General features: G+C 40.6%; 1 protein-coding gene across 1 annotated transcript in view; it reads left to right on the top strand.

Annotated features, from left to right (window-relative positions):
• Positions 1-15955, top strand: part of LOC134582618 (serine/threonine-protein kinase N2-like) — a 36193-nt gene extending 20238 nt beyond the window's left edge. Inside the window, exons 8-19 of the mRNA XM_063439283.1 lie at positions 2666-2743; positions 2834-2943; positions 3683-3826; positions 4382-4457; positions 5031-5967; positions 6114-6245; positions 8188-8373; positions 9575-9637; positions 10256-10332; positions 12968-13110; positions 14757-14837; positions 15752-15955. Coding sequence (XP_063295353.1) covers positions 2666-2743; positions 2834-2943; positions 3683-3826; positions 4382-4457; positions 5031-5967; positions 6114-6245; positions 8188-8373; positions 9575-9637; positions 10256-10332; positions 12968-13110; positions 14757-14837; positions 15752-15955 — 2231 coding nt within the window. The remainder of the gene's footprint in view (positions 1-2665; positions 2744-2833; positions 2944-3682; positions 3827-4381; positions 4458-5030; positions 5968-6113; positions 6246-8187; positions 8374-9574; positions 9638-10255; positions 10333-12967; positions 13111-14756; positions 14838-15751) is intronic.
• Positions 15956-16387: the final 432 nt, after the last annotated feature.

The following is a 16387-nucleotide window of genomic DNA, read 5'->3' as shown; positions in this document are numbered from 1 at the left end:
AAACAAGGCTGCAAGATGGTACCTCCTTAATCCAGTGTGCCAAAACAAGGCTGCAGCATGGTACCTCCTTAATCCAGTGTGCCAAAACAAGGCTGCAGGATGGGACCTCCTTAATCCAGTGTGCCAAAACAAGGCTGCAGCATGGTACCTCCTTAATCCAGTGTGCCAAAACAAGGCTGCAGGATGGTACCTCCTTAATCTAGTGTTCCAAAACAAGGCTGCAGGATGGTACCTCCTTAATCCAGTGTGCCAAAACAAGGCTGCAGGATGGGACCTCCTTAATCCAGTGTGCCAAAACAAGGCTGCAGGATGGGACCTCCTTAATCCAGTGTGCCAAAACAAGGCTGCAGGATGATACCTCCTTAATCCAGTGTGCCAAAACAAGGCTGCAGGATGGTACCTCCTTAATCCAGTGTGCCAAAACAAGGCTGCAGGATGTTACCGCCTTAATCCAGTGTGCCAAAACAAGGCTGCAGGATGGGACCTCCTTAATCTAGTGTTCCAAAACAAGGCTGCAGGATGGTACCTCCTTAATCTAGTGTGCCAAAACAAGGCTGCAGGATGGTACCTCCTTAATCTAGTGTGCCAAAACAAGACTGCAGCATGGTACCTCCTTAATCCAGTGTGCCAAAACAAGGCTGCAGGATGTGACCTCCTTAATCCAGTGTGCCAAAACAAGGCTGCAGGATGATACCTCCTTAATCTAGTGTGCCATAACAAGGCTGCAGGGTGTTACCTCCTTAATCCAGTGTGCCAAAACAAGGCTGCAGGATGGTACCTCCTTAATCTAGTGTGCCATAACAAGGCTGCAGGGTGTTACCTCCTTAATCCAGTGTGCCAAAACAAGGCTGCAGGATGATACCTCCTTAATCTAGTGTGCCAAAACAAGGCTGCAGGATGGTACCTCCTTAATCCAGTGTGCCAAAACAAGGCTGCAGCATGGGACCTCCTTAATCCAGTGTGCCAAAACAAGGCTGCAGGATGTGACCTCCTTAATCCAGTGTGCCAAAACAAGGCTGCAGGATGATACCTCCTTAATCCAGTGTGCCAAAACAAGGCTGCAGGATGGTACCTCCTTAATCTAGTGTGCCATAACAAGGCTGCAGGGTGTTACCTCCTTAATCCAGTGTGCCAAAACAAGGCTGCAGGATGATACCTCCTTAATCTAGTGTGCCAAAACAAGGCTGCAGGGTGTTACCTCCTTAATCCAGTGTGCCAAAACAAGGCTGCAGGATGATACTTCCTTAATCCAGTGTGCCAAAACAAGGCTGCAGGGTGTTACCTCCTTAATCCAGTGTGCCAAAACAAGGCTGCAGGATGATACCTCCTTAATCCAGTGTGCCAAAACAAGGCTGCAGGATGGTACCTCCTTAATCCAGTGTGCCAAAACAAGGCTGCAGGATGGTACCTCCTTAATCCAGTGTGCCAAACCGAGGCTGCAGGATGGTACCTCCTTAATCCAGTGTGCCAAAACAAGGCTGCAGGATGGTACCTCCTTAATCCAGTGTGCCAAAACAAGGCTGCAGGATGGGACCTCCTTAATTCAGTGTGCCAAAACAAGGCTGCAGGATGATACTTCCTTAATCCAGTGTGCCAAAACAAGGCTGCAGGATGGTACCTCCTTAATCTAGTGTGCCAAAACAAGGCTGCAGGATGGTACCTCCTTAATTCAGTGTGCCAAAACAAGGCTGCAGCATGGTACCTCCTTAATCCAGTGTGCCAAAACAAGGCTGCAGCATGGTACCTCCTTAATCCAGTGTGCCAAAACAAGGCTGCAGCATGGTACCTCCTTAATCCAGTGTGCCAAACCAAGACTGCAGCATGGGACCTCTTCCATTGTGCCAAACCGAGGCTGCAGTGGGAAACCTCCTAGTCCCACATTGTTGTCATGCTGTAGGTTTCCACGTGTTAGCGTAGTGAGACTATTCAGAATCAGGGAAATCCATTAGATATCTCAGTCTTGAGATTTACAAAAAAAATGGCGCTGCTCCAAAGTAAAAACCAAGTAGACCGTTTTAGTCAGCCAACAATCTGTACAGGTGTTGCAATGTATAGCAAAGTAGTTTTAAAAAGAAAAAGAAGCTTTTTACTGCTACTTTGCCGTACTATTATACATTGCAACACCTGTTCAGATCGTTTGATGGCCATTGTTCCATAATAAGACATTTTTAACATTACTCTATACAGCAGCTCACAAACTACATTTTAAGTTGGTAGACGGGCCTTATGCCCTACAATGGCCTTATTTATCGTAAACTCACTTACCTGATTCTATTGGATTGGTTACACAAATTATTTATTGAAGACACCTCTGTAAAACAATTCTTCCAAATCTGTGGCCAATATGTATTTACAATAAACATCGCTATCCAAATGAAAATCAAAACCACAATATCGATCTATATCCTGTTCAAAATTTGTAGCAGGTCAACACCAAACTACTCTACCCACATATAAACTTGGACTCACTCATCGTACAAACTCCATTCTTTACATTATTTGTTAGACAAAAAAGACCGACAGCAGGAACATCATTTTCAACATGTTTTTAGTGAATTGGTTCTAGTGTTATTTCACATATATCTCTTTGCTTATATTCAGACTGTATTACCTGGCTGACTATAAAGTTGTCTAGTTTTTTTATTTTATTTTGCTTTTTTTACAGAATACAGGAGATTAGACTCCTTTGATGAAAGCAAACCTCTAGAGCTTTGTGTAAAGCTAATAGATGAGCCTTTATATTGTCTGTGTATTGACCAAAGCTACGTAGAAATGTTCTTTAAATTAAAATACTCTTAGCCTTTTAAGTTTAGTTCCTGAAATCTCCTTACAGGTGAAGTCCGTACTCAGCTGAAGATCGATCATATTCCAGTGGGTTCAACAAGTTGGAAAACTGTTTCTAACCCATCCTGGAATAAGACATTTAAACTGGATTTAGATAAGGTACATATGGCATGCGTGTATTATTTTTTTTAGCTTGAATTCATTTTTGGCCACAGGTAGAATTAATACGTTATAAATCTTCAAATCCTGTAAAGAGTTGTCTAATTGAACTCTTATTTCTAAACCTTTTAGGACCTTAATGTGTCAGACAGTTAAAATGTAGAGTTGTTTAACATTGGGTTAGTTTATCTTTCTCTAGATATTGTTAAAGGATTTTTTAAACAATCTGTGATATATTGCATATTTTAGAAAACATTTGCCACCTTGACTTTTTATAACTTTTTAGTTAAAGGCATTCTGTCAAGCATTAACTAACCACGTTGTTTAATTGCTTATTTTCCCCAATACACAAGCTTGCCATGTGGATAGAAAATGTATAGGTGCAAACTGATTTTATGTTTACATACCCACCACGTCTGGGTCTGCTTAATGCTCTGTACACCTGACCTGGAATGAACTGCGATTAATCTCTCAAAGTTAGCAAGTCCTGCTGTGTCAAGCACACACATGGAAGACTAGTAGTGTGGCTAGTAATAGGGCAAAGAATATAACACTTTAAACAAATTTATATCTATTCATTTACTAACCTCAATATATTGATGAAAAATAATTTTGTTTTTTTTTAATGTGAAAATGGTAAAATGTGGTTTAAATGTGTGGAAATGGTTCCTTACGAAAACATGATTGGCCAAAAACTTTTTTTGTTTAAATATCTATTGTTCATTTAATTTTTACATAGTCTCGGGAGCTAGAAATATCCTTATATTGGCATGATCAGAGATCACTGTGTGCCACAAAGACTCTGAAGTTGGAAGAATTCCTGTTGAACCCCAAACAGGAACTGTGTCTACAACTGGAACCACAGGGCACCCTTTTCATCAAGGTGAGAATCAATCTCTGGCCACGATAAATTTATAGTTATATTTTAATGTAATAATACAGAAAACAAAAGAATGATTACGTTACACAACTTTACAATTAAAAGATAGTGGATTTTCACACTTAGTGAATAAGTGTATAAATATAAATCAAACTGTACTGAAGTGTAAACTGAAATGCACAACTTAGGTAACAATAGGGGATTTGAAAGCATTCCTTAAGTCAGCAATAGTAGTAACTTGGATTTTTAGCTTAAAGGGACTCTGTTTTCAATTCATGCAATTTGCCATTTATTGAATAAACCTTTGTATATACGTCATATTACCTACATTACCACTTATAGCATCTTTAGCAATCTTTGACTTTTTTAGATAAAGGACACTATATTAAGTTATAGACTGTCTAAACAAAGGGCTTCACTTATTGTGATTAGCTGTAGAAGAACAGATTTGAAGCTGTTTACTTTTCCATTTGTGTGTCTGTTTTTATGTTGGTTTGGCAAAATAAGATATTATCATTTACTTCCTGCAGTTAACTCTTTCACCTTGTTTTGGAATAGGTGACGTTTTCCAGTCCTTTCACCCAGAAAAGGCCAAAGCTTCAAACAATTAAGAAATTAATCTCCTCAAAACAAGGTAAGTGTATGTTTAACATGCCTCGTATTAAATAGCAAACTGCCCATGGGCCTTTAAAGGCATCTATCAGGCAGAAATGATTATTGATTGGTTACTGACAAGCGGCGAACCCTTGTACCCCAGTACTAGCCCCCAGTGTGATAGAACACATCAAGCTTGTCAAGCAGTGTGAATGCACTCAGTAACCAGTGTGGGATTTCACATTTCATTATCTTACAGGTAGAGAAACTGATACGTATACATCCATTCTAACAACCATACTGCAGGATGTACATCTTATAACATATACAGTATACACAGATTAAATTACTTATACCTACCTGAAGATCATCATTTTCACTGGATGCCATTCCCATTAACGACATTGGTATTATTGGTTATTGTAATATTATAAACCATAACTCACAATTAATACATTCAAATAAAGTTCTAGGCTTGGAGATTGTGTTCCTTCTTTTTTTTCTTATGCTTTTTACTTTAGAGTTTTTGGATTATGATGTAAGCAATTAATCCATTATTGATCTCTGTGTATCATATACAATACTCAAGTTATGTTCTGTGCTACTTTTATAGAGGAGACCACCGAACCAGCTCCACTGGAGGATGCAGCTATTGATGCTCATTCGCTGCCAGAATCGGATACTGAGAGCGTGGATTCATCGGCGCCGGCTGTGGATACTGAAACGGAAAAGACCATCCAGCCAGCTCCAGAAGAAGATGTTGTTACTGACAATCCTATATTGCCAGTAGCCACTGAGAGCATGCGCCCATTAACACCTGATGCTGATACCATTACAGAAGAGACCTTCCAACCACCTCCAGTGGAAGCTACAACTATTGACAATGTACCAGTAGTGGACACTGAGAATGTGGATTCAACACTACCAGCTATCAACACCATTAGTGAAGAAACTATCCAACCACCTCCAGTGGAAGCTAGAATTTCTGACAATGCTCCACTGCCAGTAAAGGACACGGACAGCGTGGAGCCATCGGTGCCAGCTGTTGATGAAATTACAGAAAAGACAATTCAACCAGCTCCAGAGGAGGATGCAGCTATTAATCCTCAATCACTACCAGTAGAGGACTCTGAGAGCATGAAGCCATTGCTGCCAGCTGACGATGAAGATACAGAAAAGACAATCCAACCACCTCCAGAGGAGGATGCAGCTATTAATCCTCAATCACTACCAGTAGAGGACTCTGAGAGCATGAAGCCATTGCTGCCAGCTGACGATGAAGATACAGAAAAGATAATCCAACCAGCTCCAGAGCAGGCTGTAGTAATTGACACGCCTCAAGTGTCAGCAGTGGACAATAAGAAAGTGGAATCATCACCACCTGGTGCTGCTACTGATATGGAAAAAAACATCCAAACATCAACAGAGAAAGATGCAGTTATTGATATTGATAACATTGCAGAAGAAACCACTGGACCACCAAAGGGTTTAGTTCGTGACGCTGTTCCATTGGCAGAAGCAGATGTGGAAAATCCATCATCATCAGCTGGGTATTGAGATATTCATCTTTCTCATCAATGCTGTTAACGTATACTGTGTGTTATAGGAGAATTTTGTTTTGGGTCTTTGTTTTTTCATGGGGGAGGGGACTGTATGTAATTTTAAATATATTTAAAACGTGTTCTTTTCTTTGCAGTATTCAGCAAGAAGCTCGGCTGAGCATTCAGGATTTTGATTGTCTCTGTGTGCTGGGAAGAGGAGCATTTGGAAAGGTGGGTTATGGTGTGAATTCCACTTTCAATATAAAAGGTGTCAAGATAAATGCTAGGTAACAATATATATATATATATATATATATGTGTATTTTGCATTTCAGGTTCTGCTTGTTGAGTACAAGCGTACAAAGAGCAAATTTGCTTTAAAAGCCCAAAAAAAACAAGACATAACTGGAACTAAAAGAGTCCCAAGGTCAGTAAATGGAGGGTACTTATCATCCTAATTTTTTGATTATTTTTTTGGATGGTGATACTATTTGTCAGTTTTTATTTGTGTGCAAGAGTTGCCTTTAAAAAAGTGATTAATTGGGGGCAAGGCCTATGCCTCATGGTAGCTGGTTGCCATTTAAAATAAGAAAAACTACCACAACAAGAGGACTTAGTCTTAAAGTAGAGCGACAAAAGTTTAAAAATAAAATCAGAAAGTATTATTTTGTTGAGAGAGTAGTGGATGCATGGAATAGCCTTCCAACTGAGGTGGTAAAGGTTAACACAGTGAAGGAGTTTAAGCATACATGGGATAGGCATAATCCTATCCTAGCCATACGATAAGGCCAGGGACTAATACAAGTATTTAGAAAATTGGGCTGACTAGATGGGCCGAATGGTTCTTATTGGTCACATTCAATGTTTCTATTTGCATCTTGACAGTGCTCCTCACAATACTCCTATTTTAAGCCTATTCTTGAGGCAATCTGCATTCACAATCAACACATTCGGTGCCCTACCAGCTGCTAACACTGAATGGTACGGTCCGGTTTTTAGAGGTGCCGATGCCTTTATCTCCGGCGGAGCCGATGAGGCTTAGTGAAGGCACCAGGCAGGAGAGGCGGCCAGTCTTCTGACCTGTGAAGCACAACTCTCTTGCAAAGACCTACTGTGTCCCCCCTGGGCTGGTGGGGGTTATCCCGGTCCCCACTGCGCTACCTGTCACCTGTCTGGAATCGTACAGCAGTGTATTGGAACGCAACTCTGAATGCAGGATGGTGGAGGTACTCTCCCATCAGGGGCATGCTGTAAATATGACAGAGTAGCCCTGGAGTGACCCCGTTGAGCACTCTATGATAATATTGGAAGCTATCTTTAACGACTTCTGGCCTAAGCTAACAGCCCGAGAAAAACTGTCCCGGCTGAATTCCCGATCTCGAGATCAGAGGCGACAGACGCGAGATGGTGACAGGACCCTGTGGGCATTACTCAACCGCAAGCAACTGCTCCTCGTTTCCACGATACTCCTGGGCTGAAGGTCAATAAGGGCTTACTCACCTTGCATCAACCACACCAGCAATCAGCGATAAACCATACCACTCTTCTGCTGTCCCTTAGATGGGAAGGACTTCAACTTTTTCATTTCTCAAGCCCGTGGATCAGGGATCCAGGCCTACACAAAGGCCTGGGGCTATGGAGTTGCCTTGCCTCACCGTTCTATTACAGCTATTCTTCGTATCCAGAGACTGGGAATTGGCTAAACATGGGACTCACTACAGCATATAGCCATTACACCTCCTGTATGAGCTTTGCTGGGATTCCTGAAGGACTCCAACTCCCATTCTGCCTTCAGCTGTTCAGTCAAAAAATGTTATCATTGACTTTACTTTAGTCTTACATTTTTTTTGTATTTTTTTTTTCGTATAATTTATGTTGCGTGGATGAGACACTCTGGTAGAGCTTTTAGATGCAGTAGTACTCCTCTGGGTAATGGCTTAGCATGTGATTTGGCATTCTTACCCTATGTTACTTCATCAGTTGTCACCGTGTCTGGACAAGCTACTCGTTAGCAAGCCTCTATCTTAATATATACCCAGACATGACTCTAGCTTGTTATTACTATATTCTAAAAATGTGCGTTTACTCTACATGCCATGCTGAAGCTTTATACAATTTCTTATTGCTAGGCTTGTAAATGTTGTCGTGGCACTACAAGTATGAATGTTGTTATTTGCACAGCAAAAAAAAAAAAGTGATTAGTTGAATTATTCCATTTTTATTTCCAAGGCTTATATGTGAAAAGGAAATCCTACAGACTGTGAGCGAAGTACAGCATCCTTTCCTTGTTAACATGTTGGCAAGTTTCCAGACTCAGGGTCATTTTTGTTTTTTAATGGAGTATGCCGCTGGTGGGGACTTAATGACCGATATTAGGAACAACAACTTTCAGCCATTTTCCACAACCAGAGCTGTGTAAGTAACAATAGTTTTGGGATTATGGAAACGGATTGTCGCAGTTTGGTTGGTAAAGGGTGCTGACTGCAGCAGCAATCACTGTAAGTAGGAAATTAATACCCATATAAATACAAAGCAATGAGGAAAGATAACAAGTATGTTAGCTACACGAAAACAAGTGGGTAACACAAATGCAAAACAAGAGAAAAGGGAAATTTAATATGAGGAAACTGGAGGCCTCTGGGTCTCTGACCTTCTGGACACAGGATCTCCAGGAGCAGGACACAGGGAGCAACTCCAGAACAAATCCAATGAATTGACACAGAAAGGGCTGGGCTACACTAAATAGGGAGAACATCATCCTAAGGAAAGGCCTGCTGGGGACAGTCAGTTCTCTTCAGTCTGAGGACAGCAGCCTGCAACAGCACCACAGAAAGGTGTTGGCAGTATGAGGTACTGCACCAAACTGCAGAGATCAGAAAACCAGCCAATATTCATGGACTCGTGACACCAAGCTAGACATCCTAACCAAATGTAATAAAGGGACACTATAGTCACCAGAACAACTGCAGATTATTGTATCTGTTCTGGTGAGTAGAATCATTCCCTTCAGGCTTTTTGCAGTAAACACGGTCTTTTCATGGAAAATGCAGTGTTTACATTACAGCCTAGTGATAACTTCACTGGCCACTCCTAAGATGGCAGCTGGAAGTGCTTCATGGGAAAGTGCTGTACAGTGTACAGTGCCTCTGCATGGAGACAATGAACTTTCCTCATAGAGATGCATTGATTCAATGCATCTCTATGAAGAGATGCTGATTGACCAGGGCTGTGATTGGCTTGTGCTGGCCCTGATCTGCCTCTTTGACAGTCTCAGCCAAGCAGGCAGATCAGGGTCAGAGGCAGCTGCAGACTTGAATACAAGTATGATGTTACTCTATTTAGAGAGACCATGGGGCTAGATGGTGGATTTAACACTATAGGGTCAGGAATACAGGGTTGTGTTCCTGACCCTATAGTGTTCCTTTAAGGTGGACTAGAAATTTGAAAACAAAATCAAAAACAGATTAAGCTGACTGTTAATACAGAAGATACAAGACATTGCAGGAAATATATCTGAGCACAGATTGACACAGGATTGGTGGAATCAAAATTTTCAATGGTACAAAAACTTCATTTCCTTCCCTAAAATGAAACTAACTTATTCTCTTTTCTACAGGTTTTATGCGGCGTGTTGTGTGCTCGGCCTGGATTTCTTGCATCAAAACGATATTGTTCACAGGTAAGTGTACAGGAAAAAATAAAGTTAAACATACATAGTGAACAAAGAGCTGTGTGTTGCAGGCGCTTAGGTAGTGATTATGGTAAATTGCAAAACGCTACAACACTCTGTCCCTTTCACCCACCACAAATTTGTATAGTAAAATAGAAAGGGAAAAACGCTAACAGCAGTTCACCTTAGGAATGGATCATTCAATAAATTTGTTATCCACCTACCCTTAGAAGGGTGACTTGATGCTGTCTTAACAAAATTGCGTGTAGTACGTCCAATTCAGGTAAAAGATTTTATATCTTCTGTATTTTTTATGTGTATATGTACCTGAATTGGACACAATTTTGTAAAGACAGCATCAAGTCACCCTTCTAAGGGTAGGTGTATAACAAATGTATACATACATAGTGTCCCCATAAATATTATCTGTGTTATTTTAATGTATTGTGATCAAAATGATGTCTGTGGTTTGATTGATTAGTTATGTTATTATGTTAACTGTTTGTCTTATAATAGTTAAGTCTTTAAATCTAATCTTTAAAAAGGCTAAAAAAAAAACCATGTAATTCAAGTGCCTCTAGTGATATTGAAAAAAATAAAAACTATTTTTCTGTATTTTAAATCCAGAGATCTCAAATTGGAAAACATTGTAATTGACATAGATGGATTTGCCAAAATTACAGACTTTGGTCTTAGTAAACAAGGTAAAAATTTGTTTATATTAAACAAAAGTCATTTCTCACAAAGTTGCAGAATTTTACTTTACCTACAGCAGTGGTGTATTTTGGATTTGTGCTGCCCTAGGCACGACTAAATTCGGCCACCCCTAATATCTAAATTTGCCCCCCCAATTCGATTGATACATGCACTAATATACACTCACTGACAGATACGCAGTCATTGGCACACACATACAGTCATTGGCACACACTGTTTAACCAACACACACTTTCACTGACAGACACACACTGACACACACCCACTCGCTAACAGGCACACACTCTCAGATACACATAAAATTACATACACACACTGACACACACACTCACAGGCACACCCATTATCACTCACAGACACACACTGACAGCTACACTCACTCACTCACTCACAATAAGGTGGACAGCTCCAGAATACGAGTCAAACAAGGCATTTTTCTGGGAGCTTGGGTGGCATTTTTTAGCGCCCCCCCCTGAAAGTGCCGCCCTAGGCAAATGCCTTGTTTGCCTTGTGGTAAATACAACCCCTGACCTTCAGATAACATCCAACTGCAAACCGAATTAAAAGTATGTATGAAACACAAACCGTTACTCACTAAAGTCCGATTGGCTTCGTACTTAATGGGGCAAACCCATCTGACTGAATTTTGTCAGAAATGCAGCCAAATTTTCCAAAATTCTTTCCCCTAGGCATTTATAGAAACCAGAATGAAAATAGTTAAAGCCTTGGCAACTGCAAGGGTTAATTATGTTGCAGTTGGTCAAAATATATAAATAAAAACCCTGTGGGGACCATTAAGATCCCCATATGACTATAAGGAAGTTTAAAACCTCCCCCTTCCCTTAACTGCCATAGGGACTGTTTAAAACTAGCGACTGGGCAGCCAATGTCCATAGTAAATAATTGGGAGCACATAGTCCCTTGTATCCCCACCTGTAGGCATTTGGTGGGGGGCTAAAAATCAATAATGCAGGTCGACAGTTGGTGGAAGGCTACTCATTTTATACTGGGAGAACCTAATGTCCCCACCACATTCATTAGTGCTGGGTAGGGGCTCTAAATATTTAAAGGAGCGCTAAAGGATCAGGAACACAAACATGTATTCCTGACCCTATAGTGTTAAAACCACCATCTAGCCCCCCTGGGCCCCTCATGCCTCCCTAAATATAGCACAATCTTACTTGTATTCAAGCCTGAAGCTGTAGCTGTGCATATGATGTTTGTCTCAGACTAGCAAGCTGCCTGCTGGCATCATCAGAAGTTGTTGCCAGAGCCAATCACAATGCTTCACAATAGGATTGGTTGAGACTGTCAAGGAGGCAGATCTGGGGCAGAGCCAGCACAATTCAAACACAGCCCTGGCCAATCAGCATCTCCTCATTGAGATGAATTGAACCCATGCATTTCTATGAGGAAAGCTCAGTGTCTGCATGTAGAGGGAGAAGACACTGAATGTTTGGATGCATTTTAGGCAGCCATGACCTAGAAATGATCTCTAACAGCTATCGGAGGAGAGGTCAGTGAAGTTATCATTAGTCTGTAATGCAAACACTGCATTTTCTCTGAAAAGACAGTATTTACAGCAAAAAGCCTTAAGGTATTGATTCTATTCACCAGAACAAATTCAATAAGCTGTAGTTGTTCTGGTGACTATAGTGTCCCTTTAAACAATGGGGGTTGAACATGCCATTGTCCAACCCTCCCCCAAAATTGATTGTCACTATTGGGTCCCCAATCCCCTCTTTTACAATGAATTACACCTACCAACCCCTTTCATTATAATAAAATTGGGAGGGAGGCATTAAAACTAATATCTTTGAAAGAAAATAAATTATACTTCTCTTCTGAAGTCTTTTTTTCTTGTAAATCTTATCTTCAGCCCCAAAAAGGCTACTTTAGTATCCATCATCCTGCAATGTAACACTTACAAATCCCAATTGCTAAAACCTGCCCACAAAATTATAAAATTGACACAACTTAAATAAATCTTTCTTTGTCCTGCGAGGGCTAGTGCAATATGAAGCTTTAAAGTGGGAATTGCCTTTATAAAGGCTTTCCCACACATTGAATTCTCATTAGAGCACTCTGATTGGTTGGCTTGTCAGCCACAGATTCGTAAACACCATGTAAAACTTTATACAAAATTACAGAGAGAATCTGCAGCTGCAATGCACCAACTCCTTGCAGCAATATTCTAATATCACTTATAACATATACTGTATATCAGCAACATCTATCTGTATCATACAATAGAAACAGAGTGTTGGGAAAAGTGAAAATCTGGTGCTGCTATCACCTATGTGCACCACTCAACACATATACAAGTGAAACAAAGTGAAATATAAAATGGTGAGAGCACTCTAAAATATTTAAAATTACCAATACTTCATAGGGCTTATTCCTGTCTACTGGGAATCTGATGTTGTACCATCTGATGTTGTCTTAGTCTTTTGTTATAAGTTAAAGTCTCAGATCTGTCTTGTAGCGTTGGCCGGCAGCACAGGGCTCACCGCGGTACTGGAACTTGAATTTCAGGTTCCGGTTTCCGGCGGGACTGAAAGGAAGTGTCAACATCTATCAGTATATTTACCGATGCACATTTATCTTTTCTCTTTTTCTGAGGGATGGGATATGGAGAACAAGACAGAACATATTGTGGCACCCTGCATTACATGGCACCGGAAATGGTTTGCGGTAAACCATACACAACATCTATTGACTGGTGGAGTCTCGGTGCAGTTATTTATATAATGCTGTGTGGAATGGTAAGAATAGCTCATTTTTACCAATTTGTAGGATTCCTCGTTTATAAACCAAAATACCTTGTGTGATGTCAAACAGTCCATTGATAATAGTGATAGCATTTCAAACTGTAGACTGGTAGGGGTTAAAGGGAAACCTGAGCACCATAACTACTACAGCTCATTATACTGTGTATCTAAATATCAGAACCCAATAACTCCCTCTTCACTTTATCCAAACTTATTTTAACCCTATAGAAAAAAAAACAGATGTATGGTACAAACAGGCGCTGTGTAGATGTAACGATAAGTGCTGCTAATCTCCACAGTGAAAACAATCAGTCAATTTTACAAATATATTCAGACATAAAAACTAAACTAAGTGGACAATGCACTTGTGTGATATCAATCTATGAAATAAACATTTAGCACAATAGTGAGCACTAGTGGTGTGTAAGGGTAAAAAAATAAGGAATATACCATGTATATGATATCCCAAATGTCTCTGTAAGGGGAAATACTCCAAATAGTGTAATACAGTTTGAACATAAAATAAATATAAAAAATAATGTTATTGTTGCATTACACTTAATGAGCCTATGTGCAACTGGCTCAGGTAATTCAACATATGTGGGATGGAAATATCCCTGGAGTCAACTGTCTTGCAGGTTCACCTGGTGTCTGGACGATCGTTGGGTGACTTTCTCAGCAAACACTCTTGCTTGTGCTCTTGCCCTGCTTCCCCGCTCTCCCTGACAGGGCTTGTACGAACACTGGCTCCAGTGCTTTGTTGACCTTCCTCCCCTCTCTGTGTCCCCCGACATGCCCATGTCCTTATTTATTTATCCGCACACACCACTAGAATGTTAACTATTGTGGTGAATGTTTTTTTTCTAGATTCATATCACACAAGTGTGCTGTCCACTTTGTTTAATTTTAACCCTATAATACTCTCTCAGTTTATTTATATTATATTTATTGGTTCTGCTTTGGCAAACCATTTACATTAGACATTACCCACCGTAGATCCCATGCCAACCCTGCACTTTTTCTAACTGTAGTTTTTCTATTAGTATCCCTTCTCAGGTAACAGAAGAGAGGTGAGGTATAATATTGTCTATTCAACGCCGCACTATCCGAGGTTCCTGACTGCAGAAGCACGATCAATATTAAGAAGTGTAAGTTGCCAACACATAGTGCTTTCTAATTTAGATAGATTAAAGTTCCTGCTTCTAAGCAGTACTACTCTTATGGCTTATCATGCTATAATGATTCCATTGTGTGTGAATGTGGGCTCAGGCAGTTTGATTTGTAAGGCTCTGGAAACACAGCTGGTCCTGTGTGAATATTCGGTGTGTTAGATTGTAACAGAGAACAACAAGCAGTCACAAACACATGGATCTAGTTACAGAATAAAACCGGTTAGAATTCCATGTGGTGAATGAAATAATAAGCATGACTAATACCATCGATCAGGGCAGAGCTATGTCCGGGCACCAGAACACGATGCCATGGCGATATGGTGCCTTCTGTTCATTGAGCTCTGTACTAACATATACAGCCTGAGCTCATAAAAGAAGATTTTACAGAACCTGCAAGAAAATGCCTTTAATTCTCAGTTTTTTTCAGTTAAAATAGAATTTTCCATTTTTCTAAATTTTCTTTTACAGCTTTTGCATAAAGATCCCAAAGTCCGTCTAGGAGCCAGCGAGAATGATGCCTGGGATCTGAAGAGCCACCCTTTTTTTAAAGTATGTCAAATAGAAAGACACATTCTAGCAGCTAAATAAATATTAGGTTTTAGTTGAGATTTTTAACCAAATATACAATATTTCTGGAGTTCATGTACCGTATTTATCGGCGTATAACACGCACTTTTTCTCCCTGAAAATAGGGGAAAATTGTGGGTGCGTGTTATACGCCGATATCCCATAATTACTTACCTGTCTTGAAGCGTGGGCCGGTGTTCAGCGCGCACCGCGGTACTGGAACTTCAATTTCAGGTTCCGGATTCCGGCGGGACTGAAAGGAAGTGTGCACATTGTGTGCACACTTCCTTTCAGTCCCGCCGGAAACCGGTACCTGAAATTGAAGTTCCAGTACCGCGGTGCACGCTGTGAAGCCGGCCCACGCTTCAAGACAGGTAAGTAAATATGGGACAAGAGGGAAAGTGCACTAGGGGATACTATGGGTGGGGGGGGGGGAGAATAATATGGAAAGGGGGGGGACACTATGGGATGAGGGGGGGAAGAATACTATGGAAAGGGGAGGGAACACTATGGGATGAGGGGGGGAACACTATGGGAGGGGGTGGAGAATACTATGGGAGCGGGGGAGAATACTATGGAAAGGGGGGGAACACTATGGGATGAGGGGGGAACACTATGGGAGGGGGGGGGGGGACACTATGGGATGAAGGGGGGGAAATTTCCTGGAATTTCCTTCTGAAAATAAGGTGCGTGTTATACGCCGATAAATACGGTATTTTATATTTAATCATTCAGGGATCATAGGAAAATTATACCCAGCATCTCCTTGTCCCTATGGAAAAGCCACCCCTATTTTCATATCTATTATTCTATATTCTTAGTTTACTGATTGTATAAGAGTACACACTACTTATCTTCCTCATCCTTTTCCCTTAAACTTTTTGAATTTTTAACAGCAAATAGACTGGTTCGCATTATTGTTTAAGAGTGTCAGGCCGCCATGCGTACCATCCATCGAGGGACCAGACGACGTCCGCTACTTTAATAGAATGTACACATCATGCGCCCCCATTCTGACACCGCCAGGCGAGTCTGAGTCACTATCTGATGTAGAGCTGGAGCTATTCAAAGATTTTGACTGGGTTTCCGATAGGATTTAAAGCTGGAGATAGACATGGATGGACTTCGCTGGAATCATCATATTAGCATTGTTATTTATTCCAATAAAAGTATTATTATTTCCAATTGATTCAGTATCTAATTGTGGATAATGTGCATAATAGATGGCATGAAGATCAATTGATTAATAGAAATAAAGATAGAGGAAAAGTAAGAAAGAAAATAGAAAAAAGTCAGCAAATGTTAAAAGGGAACATGCCTTCCTGGAAAGGGTGTTTGTATGAGTCTCATACATTGCGAACAGTAATCAAAAATTGGATCAATTTCACTATACACTAATCAGCCACAACAATTAAACCACTGACTGGTGAAGTGAATAACATTGATTATATCATTAAAATGGCACCTTGTCAAGGGGTGGAAATTATTGGGCAGCAAGTGAACCGTCCGTTCTTGAATTGACTTGTTCCCCT

This window comes from Pelobates fuscus, chromosome 13, assembly GCF_036172605.1.
Source record: "Pelobates fuscus isolate aPelFus1 chromosome 13, aPelFus1.pri, whole genome shotgun sequence".
NCBI classification, from domain to species: domain Eukaryota; kingdom Metazoa; phylum Chordata; class Amphibia; order Anura; family Pelobatidae; genus Pelobates; species Pelobates fuscus.
The sequence above is the reverse complement of the archived record's forward strand: the minus strand, read 5'-3'. Positions and strand labels throughout refer to the sequence as shown.